The following is a 19040-nucleotide window of genomic DNA, read 5'->3' on the forward strand; positions in this document are numbered from 1 at the left end:
AATTGCTTAGTTGGCTAAAGCATCACCATTATTTTGAATTATTGGTCAAAATTACTAATAGTCTACACACTATAAATTTACATCCACATTTTCCAAGCTTGAGTGGACACACATTGTTAATAATTTAGTTAGAAAATCTACCCTTGCAAAGCATTGTTCGGAACAAATCTCTGCGCTTCTTTTAATCAGTGTTTGTGCTACAGCACTACCGTTTGTTTGGATGCAGGCTGAACAGTCTTGGATCCTCTGGAACAAATGGGTCATGACATTATCTTTGGCTACCACACAAGCCAAACTAACCCGCAGACAGTGTGGATGTGTGTTAGCCTATGTGTCTGTGTGTGGGCTTGTGCTCATCCAAATGTAAATGAGTGCAGATTATGTGTTCGTCTTTGCACATACACCTTTGTTTATGTGCAGTTGTGAGTTAGTGTGTGTATCTTGGCTGGAAAGCTGGGCCAGCCTCAGATGGGCAGCAGCAGACATATTGGTATGTTTCAACCCATTAGCCAATAAAACCGCAGGTAATCACCAAAAAAACACCTCCAGCTGGACAGGGAGGAGAACATGGGGTGGGAGAGGAGAGGAGAGGAGAGGAGAGGAGAGGAGAGGAGAGGAGAGGAGAGGAGAGGAGAGGTGTACACCCGTTTGGATAAACAATAAGTTGAGACAAGGAATGAGAGAAAGAGGGGAGAAGGGGGAGAGTGGACTGGGCACAAGGATGTAGGAAGGAATTAGTGGTGTGTGTGTGTGTGTGTGTGTGTGTGTGTGTATGTCTGTTTGTCTGTGTGTGTGTGTGTGTGTGTGTGTGTGTGTGTGTGTGTGTGTGTGTGTGTGTGTTTGTGTCGCAGCAGCATGGAGGAAGTGGCTCCGGCAGCTGCTGTTTCTGTGGCGTCAGTCCAGGGACACCTGACAACCTGCATCTATCACTCCCTTATTGAGAGAGAGGGATAAAGGGGAGTGAGGAGGAGGGCAAAGTGTGGGAGAGGGAGGGATAGGGCGATGAAATGGGAAGAGAGAGGCAGCAATAGCAAAAGAGAAAAGTGGAGGAGAGCAGGAAAGAGAACGATGGGACAGGTGGTAGTGATGCAGAGCACAAAAACGACTGAAAGGTGCTGTGAAAATGGTAGGTGGGATGGTCAAACAAGGGTGGCGTTGTAAGAGTTCTGTCTATACTGCCTAAAAGAAAATCTAAAAAATCCTCAATAATTAAACAATGTTATATGTACAAATACATATTTGCATGTTGGTATATTTTTATAAAGAATAGTAAGGGGGGTCCTGAGCTAAGTCGTACCAAGTTAAAATAGTCTTGTAAAAAAAGCCAAGTTACCAAGAAAGGAAAGCGAATGGGAGGGAGAGGCTGAGTTTATGTCAAGACAAAGTTTGTGTTGTAACTTTAGGAGAGGCAAAAAGAGTTACGGAACAAAGAGGACAGCAGGCCAGAGCACACACATAAACATTCATATAACACAGTCTGTACAATGGTGGTCAATTGTCATGCCGCAGGTGGACGTACACACGCATCTCAAAGGAGATTGCAGGGGATTTGAGGCCTTCATATATCCCCCTCACTCACACCAACACACACACATACAAACTCAAACATTATACATAGGAGAACCTCTCTGCTCTAAGCCCACCCCAGTGCACAATAAGACACATGAAGATAGAAATAAAGACACACACACAGAGAAAGAGAGAGCTAAGACATTCTGATATAAACCCTTCTTTTCTAATTCCTACCTTATACCCCCACTCTACAGCATGGTGTTAATGGCTATGTCCAAGCATACAAAGAGCATAAAGCCAGATACACATAGGTTACATATTCCTATATTACACCTTTATACAGGCCTGTAATGTCTGTAATAACAAGTACCTTTTGTACGGATACACTGATTTTAAAGTCCACCGGTTGAGGTACTAATTACTGGTCAGTTAGGTGCTATAAATGTAAGTTTCACATGGTTTCTGTCGAGCGTGTCATTTGAATCAACAAATAATATGAATTATTTTTATTGCTTACTGATGCCCACTTCCACAGTAGCACTCAGCATGTGTAGCTGATAACATTTTTTTTTCTCACTGAGGGTTTATCACATTTAGCCTTAGTGCTACCAGCCCTATAAGTGGCTTTTTACAGCACTTATCCATTAAGCAGCGCCTGCCTGTTTAGCCTTGACTAATAAGCCCTTCGACTGACTACCCATTAACCGACACAGATTCTATGTTATAGCATTTAGCAGATTTAGCCGTACATTTAGCCTTACTGCTAGGTAAGAGTCTATCTTAATCGCTGAATTAATCTACACATACTCTGTCATCCACATTTAAAGGTTAGGTGTAAGCTCACTAGTCCCATTAGTAGTGTCCATTAGACTGTAAGGGTTCCCCCAGCATTTGGCATGTTTAGCCTTTACTTTAACTAACAAGGCTTATTAAGGAGTGTCTTGTTACCCATTAAGAAGTGTTTGTGCATTTAGCCTTTTCCCGAGTTAACTAGACCCTTAATCAGCCCAGTAATGAGAAACATCCTCTCCACAGCAGCAGTCAATAGTAATCATTGTTTACTCTGTTTCAGTGGGAGATGCATTGGCTTTCTGGGGTACTGTAGTTGTCAACTGGGCACGGGAGGAAGAGAAATTAGGGGTTTTTTGTTCACATCTCAACGTAGTTCATGCCATGGATAAATAAACCTTCCTGGAGAAAGAAACCCGTTGGAGTAATTCTTCAACAGTCCAAACCGTCCCCAACAAATCGAAACGGAGCTTTGCTTTGAACTGGGTGAAAGCAAATTGCTAACATCACACTACAATATAGAAGTAGGAAGATGTAGAAAGAGATGGGTATGTTATAGTTAAAGAGAGGGGAACAAAGGAAAGATGATGATAAATGTTGAATATATTGTAGTAATATTCTAACTGGGAAGTAAGTGACCCACAACACAGAGAAAAAAACTGTGAGGCAGTTGACAATTAAAGGTAAAAGTGGTATCAGGCTCTAACAAACTTAAGGTGTTGTCTTTGTGGGCGAGGGATATGAAGTTAATAGACTTACATCAGCTTATAATCCTGGCCTCAGCCCTGCACTAGAGTGTCTCTGTGAGCAAACTGCAGCTAGTCACGCAACCTCAGCTTGCTCTAGCCATGACGCCTGCACATCATCTTAATAGACACATAGACAAATGCACCTCTATGCCTGTTTTTTTTTTAAAACAAATTGATGAATTTATAAGGCAATTGTGATTCACTGACACATTAAAACAGCAGTGGTATATTGATCAAACAAAGTCCATACACACAAACTCAAATCTACAAGAAAGTAGATTTTCTGCTTATGCTGCTCAGTTTGAAAGAATTTGAGTTCACTGCTTGCACTCTATTGAATATGGTCACTATGCCAACAAGGCCATCTTAAAGTCAAAAGTTGAGATTAAGGTAGCAAAGTCAATATTAAGAGAGGCTTATTTTATTGTGTATTTGTGTCTACAATTATAACTATATTTTTTTTTCTCTCTTTCCTCTGATCCATTTAATTAAAACATTTATATATTTATTTTGCCTATGTCTTCATGCAGCAGGATTGGCTGAGTACAGCTGTGTAGCAGGTTGTCTGTCCGTGTGTCTGTTGATGTATCTATCTGAAATGAAACCTTTCGTTCTGTCTTCCTCCAACATGTCTACATGCCACAGGCAACATTGAGTACAGCTGTCCAGCCACCAACGAGTGTGAGATCACCAAGAGGAGACGCAAGTCGTGCCAGGCCTGCCGCTTCATGAAGTGTCTGACTGTGGGCATGCTGAGGGAGGGTAAGGGAAAAGGTCTCTTACTTATCTTTCTCCGTTAACTGTGCTACATGTAACATTTCAAAGCCTGTTAGGTATCTTTATTTTTTCATTTAATAGAGACCAGTGCTGGTTAGAGAAGCAACTGTGTTAAAATTACAAGTGATCTGCTACACTGATTTTTAACACCTAGAGATATTGTTTTAGAGGCTAAAAGATTCAAAATGGCTACAGTTTCTCTTCATGATACGTGGTGAGGTAAATCTGAAAGTAGTGGAAGAGAATAAATGGTAATTCGAGTTTAAGATTAAATAAATCTACATTTGAAAAACACAAGAAAAAACAATGCCATAGATACAGGCCAGCCATGTATTCAAACATGGTGTAACTGGTTTACAGTAATTTAACCAAGATATCATATTACTGTAAGACCATGATTTATTGATGTTGAATAATGCTACATGTAGCACTTCAAAGAAATGTAAATATACAGTATCTTGTAATCTATTTCTATCTGAATCAAGGTGCATCTAACCACTTTCAGTCTTTCTTGGCTGGACTGCAACAGCCAGGTCATGTTTTACAGAGGCGACTGACTGACTGACTGACTGACTGACTGACTGACTGACTGACTGATGAAGTTACACCACAGGTCCACCGACCAAGTGTTGGAGTTTCCCCTTTGGCCACTGCTCTTTCAAAATGAATTGGCGCGAACAGTTTCTATTGTGTCATCGGGGGGGCGTTTCCAGGCACTGTTGTCAACTTAGCGCCTTTGTTGCTAGATACACCGATTTTTCAAGCCCCTGTAGCGACTTTTTTTTTTTTTTTTTTGGAAAAAGCATCTAGCAACGAATCTAATGATTTACTGGACAAACCTTAGCTACTTCCCGTAGTAGAGAGTCGCCAGTATTGCCCCGTGAGCGTGAGGTCAGGCTTTCCCTCCGGAGGCACGACTCTCTATGTCTCTCATTCAATTGGCCGCACGGCAACTGACATAGATGTGGTTCCTCTCTGATTAATCATTTTAAAAGTAAATATAGCCGAAACCAGAGCACAGCTGTTGTCTTTAACTTATGTGTATGGTGGTTATAAAATTTAGCAGGATTTTAGCGGTGCAGCAGCTTGGAAATAGTTTGGAATTGACTGCTGGTTAACATGTAGTCTTAATCGTTTCAGTCACTATTACTTGTTCCGTTGTCTGACAACAGAAACAGAAAAACATATAAATGAGAGCAGCTTCATTGGGAATTGGGCTGTATTAAATTACTGTATATGTGAGCACAGAGAGTAGGAGACAAAAGAAACAGATAAAGGGCTAAAACCAGATGACAGTAGGCAGAATGCAAATACGACGCAATGACATCATGATTATGTTAATTATCGTATTACATCATCAAGCAAAATTTGGTGACTTTTCGAGCAGGCTTTAGCTAGTTTCAGTTGAAAGTAGTTCTTTACAGCGGTTCAGAAGTTTTCAACTACGTCCTTAATTTCACAAATTTGACCTAGTCTTGTTTATCCTTAGACTGTATGTGTTGACAGCTCTGTTTCTCTCTTTTTTTTTCTAAATCTTTGGTCTGCCTTCTTAGCTCCTCATTGCTTAATATTGATTTACTCTCTTCTTTCCCCTTTCACTTCCACATACACAAGTTACATAGAAAATAGTTTCTGAGGACATGTACATACACACAAAAACCCACATCCAGAAACTGACTATGTCCTTGGTTTACTTCACCTAAATGAGGTAGAAATAGAAATTACAGGAATTGTGACACTAACACTCATTGTTCAGTGGCGAAAAAAAAGGTTAAAAAAAACGAGATATTATCTGTCCTCAAACCACTTTGATTAAATACACTCACTCTCTTATTTTTACACTCCCTCGTTGCCTCTGCCTCTTTCTCTCCCTCTTGTCTGCCCACCTCTGACCTTTCTACTCCCACTGCACTTCCAACGATGAAAGGAGGGAGAGGAGTGGCGAGGGATGAAGACGAGAGAGAGGCAAAGTCAGAGGGGGAGGGTGGGGAAAGCCAGGGGGAGGGAGGGAGGAGGGGAGAGAGAAGAGATTGATTTATAGAAGTAGAGGAGAGGGACCAGGGGAGGACGAAGTGCAGGGGGAGGATGGTTGAATGAAGCAGAAAGTGTGTGTGAGAGAGAGAAAGGAGAAGAGAGGAGGGTCAAGGTTGTAATTGATGGGAGACCTGGCCTACGCCCCCTTTCTTACAGTGGTCAGGGAGCGTGCCTCTGCTGACACCTGCCAGCCCTCCCTCCATCCATTGCTGTCTTCATCTCTCCCTCCAATTCTCCCACTCAGTATTATTGTACTGTTTGTGTTGCTCTTTTATGCCTTTCATCCGTCCATTCTCCTCTTCACTTCACTGTTCTCTGTATACTGTTGGCAACATGACACCCGTCCAATCCTGCAGCTTTTCACCCACTCAAACAACATTATAAGAAGACCTTAACAACAGATAACAAAACCACGGCAAGGTGCTCACACAGTGAGCTGTTGATTCTATATATATATATATATATATATATATATATATATATATATATATATATATATGTGTATATATATATATATACATATATATAATCTTTGCAAACAAAAAACATGGTCTTTGATAAAAAGATTTTCTTTATTTTACATAAACTTAAATGACACAAACATTTTCAAAAATCTAATGACTTAAATTTTAACTAAAACAAATATTTAATTGTAGTAAAGGGGCTAAAATGAAACAAGATCAAAATATGGTCCCAGAAATTTACACCATACCAAAATTCTCACTTGGCTGGAGTTTGTCCATGTCCTCAAAATATTCTTTCTCTCAGTTATTCAAGCGACAAAATACTGTAAAAGGGAATAAAATGTTAAGAAAACTTAACACCATAACCCTCAGAGATTCAGATACTTAAAGGCTAACACACATACACTGGCACAAAATTCATATATGTCTTGGGGCCCCATCACTGCCTCCGATAACCCAAATTTCACTTCACTGCCAAAGCTCACTCCACTGTTTTTCTCTTTCTCTCTCTTTTGCTCACATTCCCAACAAGTTGCTTTCGTAGCATTTGTTCTCCCAGTTGATCTGACATAGGCAGAACCTATGTCTCATCTCCTGTTCTGTCTCGCGTATAAGTGTGTGGCCACAAACACACACACACGTGTAGGTGTGTGTTTTATTGGCAGCTGCAAAGGTCTCACAGTTCACACAGCTTAGAGTGCAACCTCCTACTCGACAGAGAAACCACATTGACCTTGTCGATAAACTCCAAACAAAGCTGTCATTTAAAAGAGAATATTTTTTTATGGATCATCTCCTTTTAATGCAACACTTTTAAATACATTTTTACCTAGATTTTGTTTAGCAGTTAGTGATGAGAAAGCTTGGAAAGAGAATGGAAAATATAACAAGAGGTGTACATGCTATGGATTATATGGAAGTCTTACACATTTTGGGGTTTTCCCACTAATCCAGTAATCGAGCAGAAGTTACACATTGGCTCTCAACAAAAAAAACATCGAACCACTCATTTTACTGTGTGTGTGTGTGTGTGTGTGTGTGTGTGTGTGTGTGTGTGTGTGGTGTGTGTGTGGCAATATAGCTGCGGGATATGTGTTTGCATGTTTCTGTCCTGAGCAGGCAAACAAATAGACCCCTTTTGTTGCCACTGCTTCCCTGCACCACACACATATATCATGCACACACACATACACCTTGGCCTACATATATATACATCAACATGACAGACCACAGCCACCCCATTTGTTGTGCTGGGTGTGAATTTAATACAGGGGGTCCCGCTCTACATATGAATAAGGGTCATTTGGAAAATTGATACATCCATTTTCTTATATTTTCTCATTTTCACTCTTTTTGAACCCATGGGAAATTTAAAAAAGATCAACAGCTATATAAAATAGCTAAACATATTTCTTCACCTTTGCTTTATTCTGCTGGAGGTGTATAAATGTATGTATGTATAAAATAGAAGTTCTTGTCAATGTTAAAGAACTATTGCATGCTGTGGATATACTAAATATTCCTCAAATATCTTTGAATTATAAAGACAACTCGGAAAAGCTCATTTTTATTTCACAATGCTAAAATATAAAAGATGATCTAGTCTGGAAATTATTGTATAAATATATCAAAAAAAAATTTCATTCAAAATCTTCAAAACCTTGTGTTAGAAAAAAGGTGAGGTAGTTAATGAGTTTTTCTTAAAAGAGACAATCTTTTCACAAATGTTTATTTACCAAATACAGTGTTTTGGTTCATCAGGTTGAATGACATTTTGACAATAACATACATCTATGTAAAGAGCAATGTTTGGGTGTAAGCATCACTGCAGCAGAACTCAATGGATGATAATGGTAAGTGGCTAGATCAGTTAGCATCAGCGCTAACTGTGGTTGTCAGGGGCTAGCTAACGGGAGAAAGGTGAATATAAAGTGGGAAGGGTGGAGAGGGAGTGTTGTGGAGGACATGGAGTTGTGCGTGTGTGCACGTGTGCCCGTTTGCGCACGTGTGTGTCCCGGGTGTGGATGCTGTAGTTTACCCCTTAGGGCAAGATCTGCCTCAAATTAGCTTTGTCGCCCTGGGACACAGAGAGGGTGAGATGAAGAGCAAGTGAGGCAGCAAGAAATGTGTGTGTGTGTGTGTGTGACAGAGAGAGAGGGGAGAACAAGAGGCCAGAGGGTCAGTAAACCAGAGTGGAGCCATTTCTTTACATGTTCTCTTAAACACACACCTGATCATGTGAATACACACACGCTCAGCCTTTTCTGGGTGGAATATTGGACTTTCTCACTCTCTACTGTGAGGAGAACAGGACAGGAGAGGACAAGAGAAGAGAGGGGAGGAGTAAATGAGCAGGGAGTAAACTGAAGGAAGGTACGAACATGGGGCACCCACCCACCAATATGTAGCAGCTAATGTCTGGAGCAAGGCAATTAAAAGGCCTGACTATATTATGAGAACTTCCCCTCTGGCAATGGCTGTCTGTCCATTTTTAATGAGGTCATAATGATGCGTCAGCTGAAGACTGAAAGGTCACAGGGGCGGGGCTTAAATCTGCCCAGAGAGAGGGAGTGAGTGAGCAGTGGTATAATTGCAGGTAAAAAATGAAAAAAAAATGAAACAGGAGAAATCTTAAAGTGATATTTCACAAAGGCTAACCTGAGAAAATACATTTTCATTTGATTTTATTTGACAAGTTAAAAAACCATAAACAAGCACAAGCAATAACACTGTAGCAGCCACAGTTACTGTATTTCGATTTATACACAAATGGCAAGGCAAGACAGACATAATATATTCAACATCAGTACTAATTCGTGGAAGTGTCATGAACAGAATACAAAACATGGATCAGATGTTTGAACATGAAAGGCCTTGGCAGAGGCACACAATCCAGGAGCCAGAATTATTCAGTATGCATGTAGGTAAACTGTACATATGGTCATATTGACAGATTTGCTCCCTTACAACAGAGCAGCTTTGATGATGGCACGTCTGATGATTCGTGGTTAAACAGAACGAATGTGTTGAATCCAAAACCAAAGCCTCCATCACTATAATGCCATAAACGGCCAGCTGGATTTAGATGGTCGACTACTAGAGAGAAAAGTCCACGGACTGCAAATATAAACCTTGGCACACTGCCCCACACATGCACACACACAAAGACACACTAACAGCTCATGCCAACTTTGGCCGTGCTCCCCACGGCCTCTAAGACCTAATGAGTGAGATCAGGTGGAAGGCCCCAGTCTGTGTGAATGTCAGTGCTTATGTGTGCATGTGGACGTGTTTGGTGTGAATATACAGCTGGTGGTGTGTGTCATAACTCTCCTTATAGCTCAACGATCCTGACTGCTGGTATCCAGTCTCATTGCTCCACACACGTGCAGTCATACAAACCACATTGACTGGCAATACACATGTTTACTTACAGTATACAAAGACAATTTGTCCCTCAAAAATAGACATTTTTTTAAACTTGTTAGTAGTTAAAAGGGTAAAAAAAAACATAAAACAAGATGAAATAACAAGGAACAAGTGGTTTGGGGGACAATCGATAAGAGGTAAAGGAATAGTAAATGAGGAGAATACAAGAAGAAGTGAGGAAAGAATGAAAGTAGAAGATGACTAGAGGAGGAGAGAGCAACTGACAGGGAGAGGGGAGGAGACAAGAGGAGAGGTCGGGGAAACAGAGGAGGAGAGCGCCAGACAACTGGTGGCGTCTGGTGTTCCCCCATGGGAAACTTGTAGCTAAATCTGGCCCTGTAGCGTCTGTCCTGAGTGAGTGTGTGTGAGTGTTTGTGTGTGACTGGCATCTGGTTGCATCCCGGCTAGAAGGGAGCGATAATGGAAATGCTGTGACGAGAGATCTGCCTAAGTGGTCCGCTCTCTTTCTCATACGTTTTCTTTCTGTTTGTCTGGAGGGGAGGGGAGAGGAGAAGGGAGGGTGGGGGGTGTGGCAGGAAGAAACCGCACACATCCAGACCCATTCAGATGCCATAAGGAGAGGAGAAGGAGTGGGATGGATTGTAGTTGCCTGTTTCAGCATCTGACTGCCCTAATTAAACTGTCTGGGAGTAGATTTTAATTTATAAAATGTAGCTGTTGTATTCAGTTGTATTTGACAGTGCAATGCTTTCATCAGACTCAAACAGTGTATTTCATAAACATGGCCTTAAAGGAAAAAAGGCCATTCTCACACAGTTTCACACACTCTCCCACATTCAAAGAGACATACGCACAAGCCCATTCACACACCAGTGACAGCCACCTGCCCGCTGCCTCAGGCAGTGCTCTTCTGATCTGTTCTGGTCTAAACAAACGTCACTGCGTGACAGTACACATACTTTCCTCTTAACTTTCCCCTCCACCTCTCTCTCATGCTGTCTTTATTTCTTTTTCTTTCTTTAAGCTTTTTTTGTTTCATTTTTGGAGATTTGAGCAAACAAACATTTACCGATGTGAAATGAGCAGAATCTTGACTCTGCTGATTTGACTTCTTCACAGTCTGAACCAACCAACCTTTTTTTCTGGTTTTCCTGTAGCTTTATTTGCGCAATATATAACTAGCGTTTCTTTGTCTCTTTTCATTTATTTCTTTGTCTTTCTTACATGGAGTAGATAAATAGATACACACATACATAGCTTAGATTTAAATGTGTCTGTTGTCTTACCCAGTCTACTAGCCCATCAGTTCCTAAACCCACATAGGAAAACCCTTTATGTTATTATATCAACACTTTGGTTGAACACACACACAAATACACACACACAGAAACGTAAGATGATAACCCCGTCTAAGGTGAAAGATAGACTTCAACCCTGTTACAACTTCAATTACCATAAAACTACTCCTCTCCTTCTCTCTCACTTCTTCACCCTCTCACTGTTTCCTTGACTCTGCCTCTTTAAATGATGTCTCCCCCCTCTGCTTTTTGCCATTCTCTTTTTCTTTGCTGTGATCAAATTTTATTTGTCTTTGCCCCACACTTCTCACCCTCTTTCATTCTCTCATTCTCTTATCATATCATTGACCATCTGAAATCAATCCATTCCTCTTTTCCTCTCTCTTTCCACGCTTGCAGGTTCACTCTTCAAAACCACTTAGGTGTCAAAGGCATTTCACTCGCAATCCTTCAACTGTTCAAGAACACACGCACGCACGCGAGCACACACACACACACACACACACACACACACACACACACACACACACACACACACACACTGACACAGAGTGACGCCAGCGCAGTGTAAAATCTATGCTTATGTGATCAGTGCATATCGTGCTATTGACAGACAGCAATATTACCACGATAGGAATGATTCACCTTCATCACTGTCCCTGTGTGTTTGTGTGCATCTGTGCGTGTGCATGATTGTGTCCCGCATTAGACAAAAGTGGTACAATATTGGTACAAGTATGAATGAAAACAGGCATCTTACGTCACCATTTTTTACAGTAGGATAGTTATTATTAATAATATGTTATCAAATGCAGTTTACACACATTGTGCTCTATGTAACACAAAAGATGTTTATTCTGATATTTGTTTCTATTTGAGTGCGTAGAAGTAGAAGTAGTAGACTGATTAGAGGTCTACTGGTAGTTGACATAATAATTAAAACATATAATTAAGGCGTTTAACCTCTGGATTTCTTCGTTTCTTTCATGGATCCCTCCTTTTCTCTCATTATTCTCTTCCTACCTGATTTCCTTTTATTAGCCCTCACTTCATCCCTCCTTTTCTTTCTCATTTCACTTTTTTTTCTCATTCTCCTTTCTTCTTTTGTTTACTAGCCCATCAATTACTTACCCCTCCCCTTCTCCTCTTATTTCACAACCTAGGCTCTACTCTTTTCTCCCCTGTTCTTTTTTTCGTCTTTCTTTTCCCATAATCTTCCATTAATGCGTTTTATCATTTCTATCTAAATTTTATTTCTTTTTTCCTCATCTTTTTATTCCATTTCTTACCCATTCCCCGTTCAATTATTCTCTTCTTTCCTTGCCTATTCTTTTTCCTCTTTACATTTTTTATTTTTTCTGATCCTTACATTTCCTCTCCCTCGATACTTTTGCTCTTTTCTCCCTCCTCTCCTCATTTCTTCCCTTCTCTCCTCTCTTGCCCATTCTTTATGATTTGAAGGCTCATTTGTTAAAAGGAGGTAGAGCACTCTCACTCCCCCCTAGCTTCTTCCTGTCTCTTTTTTGTGGGCTTTGGAAATATAATTTTCAATTTTTAATTTGATTCATTTAGATTTGATCATTAATCAGCGCTGGGAGAGAGTTAATTTGGTGGAAAATAGATGAGGTAGTTAGAGAGGGCTCTTTATGAAGTGAGCTCAGCACAGCACTGGGTCTTTTAGGTATAAGGAGAAGTGAGAAAAACTGAGAGTCTGCATGTAAGGGTTTGTCTGTGGTAGAGAAAAAGTGTGTGTATATTTTTTTCGAATGCAAGAGAAACACAAAGAAGAAGACGAGAATTATTGTTTTAGACGGTCTGCTTCTTTGCAGTTGCTGTACGTAGAATCTCTTAACTTCAATAAATCGTTATCATATTAATTTTAATGAGAAAACAACACTTTTGCTGAGAAGGATGCCAACCTCTTTCAGACACAGTGTTGTGTTTTTTACATTGAAAATTGGCAAAAGGCAAAATGCACATATAAGGGAGAGGATTGCTCCTATGACATTGCAAACCGACAAATGCTGAAAAAGTATCTGAACCATTTTGTATGAGACAAAAGGCTACAAATTGTCTAGACTATAGGCTAATTTTTATAGCAAAATGCCACATTTAATTTGACAGTGGTATAATAAAATTTACAAAAGCTACATGTTTGAGTGTAGATCTCAGTTGATAATTCTTGTTTTAAGTGGCTACATTAAACGCAAACACTCTTTTCCCACTTTTTATTTATTTGCTGGGACCAGTTATGTAGAAAAACATTCTATTGTCTCACCAATGCGAGTAAGCAATGAGAAATGATAGACAGGGTAACCTTTTACACAATCCTCTGTTTTTTTACATAAATTCTGCTAGCTGGGAATTGTATATTACTGTCCCAGAATCCGACTAAAACTGTTATTTTCAATAACACAATATGGATGCATATGAATATAGCTAATTGCTCTAGTTACTGCCCCTGACCAGGAGGTGGTTACTAAGGGCAAGAATGCTCTGGAAGCAGTGTTAGTTGCTGATGCTTGCATTGCTTCAGGTTAACATTATTGTCAGTGCTGTTTGCTTCTATTTTGATACCACGCTGCCCTCTAAAATGAGTGGCGAGGCTCAGGTGATTGGAGGACTGAGCAGGAGGTTTAGGTGTGTCATAAATAGACGCAAAAGCAATGCCTCAGTACAGACATGTGAAACAGAGAAGTTTTCCCAGAATTGCTTTTTGAGACCTGCATCAAATTGTAATGAATTTCTCACTGAATTTAATTTTGATATGTGGTTTGAATATATGTAGATTAGTGAAAACTATGTCGGTAACCTGTAATCTTTGCACATCTAAGTACTGATTTAGGCGCTTTCCTCAAACCCATTCTTTCATTCAGTCTTGATTCATCCTCCCCATCTAAACAGCTAACTTTTCCCTTTGCTTCTGTGGTCCTCTACCTTTTCTAACTCTGTTTCTGCTTTCTTTCTGTCTCCGTCTCCGCTTCTGAGCAGCGACTGTTCCGGATAGTGACTGAACAAGCTGCTTGTCGGGGCTTACCCAAACACAACATACGGGTGTGGGTTAGAGAAACGTAGACAGAGTGTGAATGTGTGTGTGTGTGTGAGAGGGAAGGCAGAGAATTGGTGTGTGAGTGGGTTTGTACCCCCTGGTGCTAAGAGTTTCTTGACCGTTTGCTGACACCGCCCCCCCCACTGTACCTGGACTGTCAGCCCTTCTGTCTACCTATCTCCATCTCAAGCACACACACACACACACACACACACACACACACGTGCACATAAACACAGATGCAAGTCATGTTTATTTCACTGAGTAGAATGCTGCTTGGGTTACTTAGAGGTTTCTAAATGACTAAATTTAGAAAAATTTATACACTCATGTGACTGTAAGATGGATGGAATGAAAGCATCTACCAAAATGTACACATGTATGAAACACAAATAAAACGAGGGAACACATGCAGTTATAACCACTTCCAAATACCGACTAATGGACAAACATGCTACCTGGCATGTTTTTTTGTTGTTGCCAATAGGAAGTCTTTCCGTTAAATCTCTTAGGTGTATTGTCGTGAACGTGGTCAGCATATTTTTTCAGAGGATTTAAATTTTTGTGTGTGAGCAGGTCTCTCTCTTGCTCTCTCACTCCTTTTGCCCCCCTGCCCTCTTTTTCCCTCCGTCTAGACATTCAGATCAAATCCTCACTGTTTTAAATGTACTTTGTGTCAGATAACCTTTCAAATGAGTGGTGCTGTTGGAGCTAATATTGTTTGTGGTTTAACTTCATAGTATTGTAGTGTAGCCAGTAACTGAGCTTAGTGTCAACTACATTTCAAAAATATTGCTTTGCATACTCTTGTTTAAACCAACAACATTCAGATTGCTTTGCAGCTGCCTATCACTTACTCAGCGACTTCTTGACAAACCCACCAACTTGCCTCCTATCTTAAACATCTGCAATTACAGTAGCTTTAAATCTTCAATAACAGAAAGCCCAAAAACTAAATTATTTTTGAAGGAATTCCAATTTCAAACTTAAAAATACCTTTCCCTCCCCTTTCTACTTCTACTTTTCAGATCACACACATAATCTGTGTTCAATATGGCTTTTACTGGTTGTCCTAACTTCCCATTTGCTTGTATTTATTTTGATGACACCACTGCTGCTGCTGCCAGAAATGTAAAATGAATCTCTTCCTGCGTGTCTGTGCAGTTTTTGCTGAGAAACATAAGCACGAGAACATCAAATCAGCAATTCAAAAAGCTTTAATTTACATGGTAAAGGTTAAAATATAGTCAACTGAAACAATAGTTAACTTAGAGTAGCATGAAACGTTAATTCATTTAATTTACAAAAAGGCAGATTAATACTTGAAAATTACTTGAAGATATAAAAGGTGTAGGAGAAACAGCTGTTGCTGCAGCCATTCTGCAAAAAGCCATTTTGCATCTCTTCCACAAATTATTTCGTTTCTGAATGGTATATACAAAATAAGAGCTTAGGGTTCATTTTGAAACATCTGACAGCCCTTTTAGATTCCTCCTCTCCTCTCCTCCAGGGTACATGACACCTCTGTCTTCCTTATCCATCTTTAAGTGGTAACCACGGTAACATCCAATCCCCTAAGAGATAGGCCTAATTAAATTAGGGGTCCTTTGTGTCAATTAATTAACAAGACAGTGAGAGACAGAGATTGGGCAAGAGACAGGAAAAGAGTCAGAAACCCAGAGAGACAAAGTAAGAGAGAGAAAAAGAGAGGCCTTTTACCCCCTATAAATTTGTCTTGTAAAAAAAAAGAGGCAAGTCAGTTTAGCAAGCTTGACAGTAACATAAAAGTGCCTGCATGCATAACAGACGCACACATACATACATGCATGCACTGCTGAAACAGCACAATTATCACCACTTCACACTCACATTTCATATTTAACCTTCCTCCATTCCACACTTTTTCATCTCTCCCCCTCTTTCCATACATTTCCGTGCTCTTTTTATAGTTCTTACATACTAACAGATTTTTTTATTTTTCTTGTCTTGCTGTTAAGTAGTCAAAAAGGTCAAAGACTCAAAGCGTCATGCACAATGTATTGACAAATGCGTCCTCTCTGTCATTTTTTTACAGGTGTTCGTCTGGACAGGGTTCGTGGTGGGAGACAGAAGTATAAACGCCGGATAGATGCAGACAACAGTCCATACCTGAACCCACAGCTGGCTCTACCCCCCAAGAAGCCATGTAAGAACACACACTAAGAAACAAACTCTGACTGGTAACAGTATGTCTATTAGCCCTTTTCTTTTTGAGGTTGTGCGATGACTCTCAAGCGCAGGAATTTGCATACTATCCTCAGGACACTGTAACTCATATTCTTACTCATACCTTACATATGTATACATATATACATCATGTGCAGAGGAAACAGTGAAGATCATGCTATGGACAGCACACAAGTAAAGTCCCCCAGAAATAAACTGAAAGTATTCCAATTCAAGCATATTGTATCACTATGTACAGGCTGTGTTCATGTAATGGGCAGGAGAATGGAATGGAGGGCTACCTTTCCATTAGTTTCTGTCCTAATGGAGACAGTTGGACAGTAAAAACATTGAACCACACACACCGACACACAAACACACAGACATAAATAGACACAGGCTAGTGAGAAGCCCATCTGTTTGGGACCAAGTTTATCTCCCCATCTCTTCTGCTACCAGTTTGGGGTCATAACATTTTATATGTATAATATTTCACTATAAAGGTATTCATTTAGCTCTGTCTGGATTGGCTGCATTTTTTTTTACAGAATAAAACCATCGCCAAAGACTGATGATTGAAAAACTCACAAGGGAGAGAGTGAGTGAGAGTGACAGGGAGACAGCGGAAGAGAGAGGGATAGGGAGCGAATAAACCTAACTGAGAAGGAGAGAGAGAGAAGCGGAGGAAGGAGAGACGAAGGGAGGGGGACTAGCCAGGACCCTAATCCGGATTAAATCCAATCTGGCAACCACATCAAACTAGAGTTAGCTCTCTAGCTAACCGTCTGCTCGCACACATAACACACACACACACACACATGCAGTGCAGATTGAGCAGTGTTTAGCAGCTTGGCCCCAAAGCCCATTTTGCTTAAAGCTGGACCATATTCTTCTTTAGGCCAATATGCTGAATGGCTGCACAACAGCTTACCGGGACTTCTGCACTACTAATCATTGAAATTATGGGATAATGGGAGTTTGTGTACATTATGTGTGTGTGTTTATAATGTATGTGTGTAGCAATATTCAACTATCACTACGTTTATCAAGCATTTGTCACATTTACTTGAATCACCAGTGACCACTCCAAATAATTATTAATCCCTACATTAAAACTCTTCCTTAATATACAGTATCTGTGAACACAAAACTCTCTGTGGCATACAAACAAAACTACACTTGAAAAAACAAAAAATATAGGGTTGACATAGACTTCCTACATCTTTCTTTTTCTTTGTCTCTCACACACAGTCAGTACGCACACAAAATATCTCTGTCCTTCTTTCTCTCTTTCTCAGATACACGCACAGAGCCTATCTATCTGTAGCCCAGTCCCTAGCCTCAGCGTCCCCATTGATTACGTGAGAACAGAACAATAGCCCAGGGTTTGGAAATGGGCTTCCATTGATTCTAATTAGGGAAACATTAAATAAGATTTACCCACAGATACTGCAGTGTGACTGGGATTGGTTGGGCGACCCTGGAGCTGGAGTTAGAGGGAAGAGGACAGATAGAAAAAATAAATAAATAAATAAATTATGTATGTATATATATATATATATATATATATATATATGTGTATATATATGTGTGTGTGTATATATGTATATATAATATATGTATCTAATATGAATGTACAAATGTGTGTGTGTGTTTGTCACAGAACTGGGGGTGGAGAGTGTTAGTTCAATACACAACTCATCCCCCCAACTCTCTTTCACTCTCTGGCTGTTTATCTCTATCTAGCTGTCGCTCTCTCGACTCTTCCTGTCTGTCTTTTGCAATCTGTCCATGGCTCTTTCTACCTGTCTGCCTTCATTTTTTCATTGCTTATCCCTCTCTTTCTCTTTTCCTCTATCCCTCGTTCCTCTCTTGCTCTTCTATCGTCTGTTATTATTCCCATGCTTGATTAGTCAGTGGATTAATTTGGAAGCAGGGTATCAATCTGTTACTAATGGGCCATAGAGATCTCATCACCACATGTCACTATTACCAGCTGAGCTGTTTTGGCTTTCAGTATTATCTTTTCCGTCTGTATGTATCAGAGAAGCTTCTGAGGGTTGTGTTACAAAATACAACACTTTCGGCAACCTGAATTACCGGCAGTAATGGCTTTAATCACACCTTGGAGCACCTCCTAATCTGCAACCGTTTCAATAGTTTTTTGATCTTTTGTCAAGTGCATTTTCATGTTTAGTCCTGGCAAATTACTGGAATCAAATTATCCAATTATCTTGTGCTTGATTGTTGAAAATTCCACAAGACATCACAAGGCATTGTAATCAAGCACCTTCTCATTAGATCATTTTCCCATTGCATATTTTTATGAATTTTTTATAACACTGATTGCACTCCAAAAAACTATATTATACTATCTTATAGAACTCACTTTCCAGTTAATGTCAAACATTGACTTATTCGACTTATATACTTTACTTTTGATGTCTTTTTAAATGAAATGTGTTGATTGACAGTTTAATGGTTTACTTGTATTTCAAGGTTTTTCAGAGAGCATAACAAGTTTAACATTTTTCCAGCTGTTTCTTCATGTTATATGCAATGTACATCACAAATTGTCACATTATGATAGGTGTGTTGTATAATATGCAGCATAAGGAAATGTACTGTATGTTCATTTTATGCAATACGGGAATTTCTTACGTTTTTGTCCAATGTCCATGTCAGCTTTTGCTACATGAGGTAATACCTCTAGACGTGTTTGTTACCTAGCAGGAGATGTTACCAGGGACTTTTCAAATGACTCTTCACATTT

The 19040-nt window shown here is 39.9% G+C and overlaps 1 protein-coding gene across 2 annotated transcripts in view; it reads left to right on the plus strand.

Moving 5' to 3' along the window:
• esrrga (estrogen-related receptor gamma a) overlaps positions 1 to 19040 on the plus strand; it is a 129991-nt gene that overhangs the window by 79836 nt on the left and 31115 nt on the right. For both annotated transcript variants that reach the window (XM_040138069.1, XM_040138079.1), the window contains exons 4-5: positions 3696 to 3812; positions 16137 to 16247. In XM_040138069.1, coding sequence (XP_039994003.1) covers positions 3696 to 3812; positions 16137 to 16247 — 228 coding nt within the window. The remainder of the gene's footprint in view (positions 1 to 3695; positions 3813 to 16136; positions 16248 to 19040) is intronic.

The sequence above is a fragment of the Xiphias gladius genome, chromosome 1, assembly GCF_016859285.1.
Source record: "Xiphias gladius isolate SHS-SW01 ecotype Sanya breed wild chromosome 1, ASM1685928v1, whole genome shotgun sequence".
Lineage (NCBI taxonomy): Eukaryota > Metazoa > Chordata > Actinopteri > Istiophoriformes > Xiphiidae > Xiphias > Xiphias gladius.